Source organism: Sinocyclocheilus grahami, unplaced genomic scaffold, assembly GCF_001515645.1.
Source record: "Sinocyclocheilus grahami isolate Dianchi unplaced genomic scaffold, SAMN03320097.WGS_v1.1 scaffold382.1, whole genome shotgun sequence".
NCBI lineage: Eukaryota > Metazoa > Chordata > Actinopteri > Cypriniformes > Cyprinidae > Sinocyclocheilus > Sinocyclocheilus grahami.
The window spans coordinates 792,107-799,047 of NW_015505561.1; the positions used below are offsets into that span (position 1 = coordinate 792,107).

Sequence of the window (6,941 nt, forward strand, 5' to 3'; positions counted from 1 at the left end):
CTAATCAAAATGGTACTTACTTGCGCTTATCCGGATTGTTCAAACCGACTTAAAACTAAAAGATTACGTTATCTTGCGTGTACTCATTCGGGAGTGGTGACTTTCCACGTATTCCCAACTTCTGATCCTGCTCGCCTGAAGTTATGGTTGATTGCTCTTCGGCTGGATATCAACACACCCATTAACGTAAACTACTCCAGAGCGCGTACACACCTCACGCACCGGATGCCGTACGCGCGCCTAAAGCAGTTGGACATAGTGGTGTATTAGAGGTAAAAAAGTTTTATAAATACTGTTCGGTTTTTGACACAAACCGATCGTTTCGTGTCTTAGGACATCAATGTGTCGTCACGAGCCGCAGGGTTTAATTTGGATCGGACCAGGGTTATTATTGTTATAATTATAATAATTCCTAATGGGAAATTTAAACCGCAAAGATGGCACAGAAGCATTTCTGAAATGGCATTTAGGATGCCCTGGGGGTAAGCAGATAAACATCACATTTTCATTTTTGGGTGAACTATCCCTTTAATGCATTTGCACGGCAATCACAATTGTACACTTTGAAAATTCTGGATGCATTTGGCCAAAACCCGAAACGGAAACTGCTTTGTAATAATTATTTATTGTTTTATTAATAAAAAATATATTTTGTAAGATTTTTTATATTTAACTCAATTTTAATGATAGTGAATTAAAAAAAGCCAATAAAATAACCACACTTTTATTTAAAGTAACACAATAAAGTTGGACAGAATATATATTAATATTAAATATCAATATATTCTTTTTATTTAGTTCTATGCAACAGAATCAGATGAAACTGTTTTTTTTTTACTAATTATCCAAATAATGTATAGTCCTTTGTATAGTCCTGTATAGTCCTTATACAAAGCTATTATTATCAGAGCGTGTGAGCAGTGCATAACGTCACGAGAGGGTAGCGTCATTTTACCAGCGTAGCTCAGTACAGCTGTACTACATCATATTACAGCACAGTGGAACCAGGGTTGCCAAGTCCGTGGTTTTCATGCAGAATTAGGCTACTTTTAAACTGTTGCTGTGGGTTGGTTTTTCCTCCGTGGGTTAATGGTTTGAAGTACTGCATAAAGCATATTTGAATAAAATGCTTGTACTGAAATATTTTATATTCTACAAATGATAATACTGCGGTAGATGTGTTTGTGAAGGAGGTCATTAGTAAGGAGCTCTTGAGTTGTGTTTTGATATTAGGAAAATGGTCATTGGGCTACTTTTGGGCAATTTTTGATTGGCCATTTGGCGAGCTTTGTTAAGCAGATCTGGCAACCCTGGTGCATAACAAAACAAAACAAAAAATATCTGTCACTTCTAACATTTCATCTTGAGATTAAAAGGTTTTAGTTGGTCAGTCTGTTGAACTATAGTTGGCCAACAACCAGCAGAGTACCAGATGGCTAGACTGAGAGACCAGCAAACAATCTTAGGCTGGTTCAAGTAGTTTTTTTCCCTGTATTGTGCAGGCTGAGTTGGCATGCATGCATTTTAATTTTATGCATGTCAGTTGTGTTTTACACATTGGGTCGTGCATGCATTGTGATTCCTAAACCAACACGCCTCTTTGCCAAACATGCTCCTGAAAGTCCTTTGCTTCAATAAAGAGAAATAAATCACAATTGTCAAAAGGATGAAGGTGCATAATATTTGGCAGGTGTTTCAAAGAACATATTAGGGAAAAAAGCCTTTTTATGTTATGCAAGGTACTTGGGTGCCCAAATGAGTACAGTACAGTCCAAGTGAGTGAATAAACCTTCAGGCCACAGGAGAAACATAAGGACGAGGTGTCATTTCACAAGTGTTGCCAAAGGCAGAGTGGGTGTTTTATAAGTTATGTTGCTTTTCAATTGCAGAAATAATGGAAGATTCCCATTTCAACTCATCATACTTTTGGTCTCCCGTTCCAACAGTGCAAGGACAGGTAGACAACTTATTATTGGACTCTCTTGTACAGTACATCCTTGTGTCTTTAATGAACACGCTATGCTTATAGAGCACAATCTAGTAAATCAAAAAAAGCAAAACAAGCATACCAGTCCGGGATGGCTAACACCAGCCTCGCACTGATCCATGTGAAAGTTACACACTGGAAGCCCTGCACCAGCATCCATAAAAAGTAACCCTTCCCTCGCTGCTCTCTCCTTCTTTCCCTTCATCCTTCATCTGGGTTTATCTCTCAATCCATCCTCCTCTTCTCTTTCCTCCTTCCCTTCTTTCCCCTGTTTTTTTCCCATTCATTCCCCCCTGCGAGTTTAGATTGAGAACGCCATGTTTCTGAATAAGATGAAAGAGCAGCTGGGGCCAGACAAGGGCACTGCTTTTCCACACTCGTCCGCGGCGCACTACCCCACGGCGGTGCTGACGGTGCCGGGCTCGGTCGCCATGGACACGGGAGCCGTCGGGAGGGTGCCGAAGCAGGAGGGTGGAGGAGGAGGAGCGAGCGGGACAGCAGGGGCGCAAATATCTGGCGTGGGAGTGCACCTGCACCCACCTCACACGTCCCAGAACATCACGGTGGTGCCTGTCACATCTACTGGCATCATGACAGCAGGTGGGTATTCCACGTTTTGAAAAATCAATGGGGTGTGTGTGTGTGTATATATATAGCATATATTTTGAAAATATTTACATGTATATATTTATATTCATATGAATGTCTTTACTGTAATTTTTGATCAATTTAATGCGTCCTTGCTGAATAAAAGTATGTCTGCTACAGCCCAACATTTTTTTCACTTTTCTTGCACAGTTACTTCAAAATGATGTTCCTGTTATTATGCAAAATTCATAGCTCTCCATTTTTTGAACAGTAAATAGTGACCGTTATATAGGCATTTCTTAGTCACAAATGATTCATAATTCATGAGTCATAATATTAAGAACATGTGTTTAAGCATTTCCTTCTTATCTAACAACAGATAATACACCACACATTGCAGAATATTGATTATTCTCATAATTGTTTTTCATGTCACTTTCACTGTAAAAGCAGCAGACACACACACACAGACACACACACACACACACACACATATGCTTACTTATTCAGCCAGTCTGAGAGCCAAAGAAGCTGTAGGAAGTAAAAGTGAGAGTGACTGTGGGAGGTAGTGAGAAGGGATGGATGATGGATGAATAGAGAGAGGGACAGCGCGCTCTATATGTTGAGAATGTTCTGCTCTTTTCTGTCAGAGGCTGTCCGGCCCCCTTCCCTCTATCTCCACAGCCACTGTAAGTATAATAGCACATGTACATCTCTACCAGAAACCTGCAGTCAATCACACTCACATCACTAAAACACTTATGCAGTGTAATAACACTTTATTAAATTTGGTGTCTGTTGACTTGAAATAGCAGTAACCACCACTTCTTTCTTGGATTCGATTTTGGTTATTTAAAAAAATTCAAATAAGAATGAAATTATTTAATTTAATACAGTCATTTGGCTTTAAAATGGGGTCAGACATATTAGATTAGTCATTTGGAAACCACAATGGTTTGCCAAGGTAGACCTTTAAAGGTGCTGTATGTCATTTGTTTGACTCTACTAAAGCATAAAAATGCTATAATAGGTTTGCAGATATTTAGGAAACATGTCAAGTTCACATACTTGTTTCTTTGAAAAATAATGCTACAGCCACCAGTTATTTGACTTTGAAATGTGTGTTCCATGTCAGAATGTTTGTTTTTGTTTTGGTCTGTGTGATTCCGCCCACTGCCAATTTACCCAATAGTATTTCGACATCCTGGGTTGCCAGTTGGCGTGAAACTGCATATTGCAGCCATGGTGACCAAAAACAAATTGCGTCAGAGATCGCAGTTTCTACCCGACCTAAAAAGCCTCAGCATTCATCTAAACAGCTCTATGAAGAGAGGAATATTAAAACGCAGATAAATAAACTCAACAACGTACAGTTCTATTGTCATTTGTGCTTGTTCCTGTTGCGTGTCCACAATCTGGCAACCCATGTGAGCGTTGAGTCTGAAAAGAAGGGGTCGGGAGAAACAAATATCTCTCATATTTTGAATTTGGACTGCAGTATCCATTTAAACTGTTAGCTGTCAATATTACATAGAGCACCTTTAAAATTGGGTCTTTACAATATTGCAAATGCATATTTGGGTTTTAGTGCACATTTCTGCCGGTTTTACTGAAAGTTATTTGAAATGTTTACTAAATAATTGAGTTTATCAATGTCAGTGTGAAGGATTTGATGTCAGACCGTTACATTTCAGACTGTATAGCTCTGAAGATAGCAAAGTTTAAAACACGTTGCCTTTATCCTCTGAATGCAGAGTTGCAAGAAGAAATTATGCAGATTATGTTTCATATTCAATATTATATTACTGTGTTTTTGCCCCACTGACACAAACAGACAAGAAAGAGGACGGCAAGGTTTTAGTGCACATTTCTGCCGGTTTTACTGAAAGTTATTTGAAATGTTTACTAAATAATTGAGTTTATCAATGTCAGTGTGAAGGATTTGATGTCAGACCGTTACATTTCAGACTGTATAGCTTTGAAGATAGCAAAGTTTAAAACACGTTGCCTTTATCCTCTGAATGCAGAGTTTCAAGAAGAAATTATGCAGATTATGTTTCATATTCAATATTATATTACTGTGTTTTTGCCCCACTGACACAAACAGACAAGAAAGAGGACGGCAGTATTCCACCCGCCGTAGTCATGCCACTTCCCTCAAAGCGGGGCCGAAAGAAGAAGTCCATGATGCCAAGGGCAGGTCTCGTTTCAGCCCATGCACTCGCCACAGGAAGTGATGCGCTAATTCTTGCACACCTGGCCGCTGGGGGTCAGGTGAGACGTCATCATTTTACCTTTATGTAAATAAGTTATTGTTTATCTTACACTGCCCTGCATCATATTCACTGAATTAAATCCAGTAATTGTTTTTTTGTTTTTTTGTACAAATTTTGTGGTTCTCTTTCCAAATTCAGTGCTTGTTTTGCTCGAGCATGTCACACGAAACATGTACATGATGGAAAGTTTTTATTGATATTTTTAAACTCAGCATCATCAGATTAGGTAATATTAGGACTTTATTGGTAATCAGCAGATGGTTTTTTTTCAAGATGCAGGTCTGTGTTATTGTCCAAACAAGCCGTCGCTGATAAGTCCATTTAGAAAAGGGGTAACATTTTTAAAGAACTTAAAATAGAGAGAAGTAAACCAAACTGAGACACTTTATTAATTTAGTTGTATTGTTTGTTTAAAAAGACTCTCAAAACATGCTTCCCTAAATTGTCTATGTACTAAAGGTGTTGACTGATGCAAAAGTAAAAGTTTACCTATATTAAGATGCTCACTTAATTTTTTCGCTTTTACAGCACAACGCGAATGACCCATATGACCTTTCCAATGATGAAGATGATCATCCAGGCAAAGATGGGAACAAGTCATACAGGTGCATATTATTGCTTAAGAAATAAATAGCCATTTTCTTAAATATTTGCAGGCTTGATTAATTTGAGTGTGCATTAAACACTGCAGCACATTGCAACATACTGACACTATTTGATATGTGTATTAGTACACTGTGTATTTGTGCTTTTATTTGAACTTTTAAGTCTAATTGCATGACATTTCTGCCACCTTACAAAAATATCGCTTTATTTTCCGTCAGCTTGTAAGGGAGCGTCTATAAAGATGATATTATATATATAAACAGAATTATAACAATAAATATTTAGAGTTGAAAATCAACACTGAATTAGTTACAAATCCGATCATCATATCTACAGAATTAAACAAATTTTTTTTAGACTCTGTTTATGAAATAACTAAATTTTTTAATTCACCTAGCTATTCTATTTGTTCCATTAATTATGCACAGCCGATTTTCCACCTACAAGAATTAACTGAAATAGAAGTAGCAAATACTATCAGTGGCTTAAAGAATTCAAAGGCCATGGATATCTATGGCCTTGATACTATTTTTTTAAAAAGGCATAAAAAGATCCTTCTACAGCCTATTACATATTTGATTAATCAGTCTTTAAGACAATCCATTGTGCCATCAGCATGGAAGATGGCCCTGGTCACACCCATTTTTAAGTCAGGTGAAAGATCAGATATGGCCAATTATCGGCCAATCAGTATTTTGCCTGTTGTTTCTAAAATAGTCGAAAAATGGGTGGCTAAATTACTAATTCAACATCTCAATAAAAGCAATGATTTATTTCACCCTATGCAATTTGGGTTCAGGGCTCATCACTCAACAGAAACAGCTAATTGTTTGTTTTTGGAAAAGGTTAAAGGCTACCTAGATAAGAGTTCTTATGTTGGTGCTGTCTTTCTAGAAATAAAGTGGGCTTTTGATACTGTTAATCATGAAGTTCTTTTATCTAAATTAACATATATTTTAAATTTCTCTGAACAAGCTCTCAACTGGATAAAATCATACCTGTCCTGTAGAAAGCAATGTGTTCGTATTAATGATTCAAAGTCTCCATTCTGTGAATGTCCAGTAGGGGTCCCCCAAGGCTCCATACTTGGTCCAGTCCTGTTTACATTGTATATAAATTATTTGCCAGAGGCATGTAAAAATGTTGATGTTCAGATGTATGCAGATGATGCTGTAATCTTTACATATGCTAAGAACTACCAAGAGATAGCATCCACACTTACATCTGCAATGGCTCACATTGATGACTGGCTTACTAAGTCATGTCTCTACCTAAACACCAAAAAAACAGTTTGTATGGCGTTTACCAAACAAAATATGAAGGTGTCACATTCAAATGTGTTCCTTAGAGGACAGGAGCTTGATATTGTTAATGATTTCAAGTATCTAGGAGTCACATATGACTCCACCTTAACATTTAAACGTCATGTAAAAAAGGTGGCAAATAAAGTTAAATTCAATTTGCAGAATTTTAAACAAGTTAGA

At 37.4% G+C, this 6,941-nt stretch overlaps 1 protein-coding gene across 1 annotated transcript in view; it reads left to right on the forward strand.

The window, feature by feature from the left end:
* The window catches only part of LOC107549826 (zinc finger protein 384-like), an 18,452-nt gene that overhangs the window by 2,066 nt on the left and 9,445 nt on the right, over positions 1-6,941 (forward strand). The window contains exons 2-6 of the mRNA XM_016230998.1: positions 1,890-1,957; positions 2,293-2,591; positions 3,173-3,264; positions 4,683-4,849; positions 5,380-5,456. Of these exons, the coding sequence (XP_016086484.1) occupies positions 1,895-1,957; positions 2,293-2,591; positions 3,173-3,264; positions 4,683-4,849; positions 5,380-5,456 (698 nt within the window). The 5' untranslated portion in view covers positions 1,890-1,894. The remainder of the gene's footprint in view (positions 1-1,889; positions 1,958-2,292; positions 2,592-3,172; positions 3,265-4,682; positions 4,850-5,379; positions 5,457-6,941) is intronic.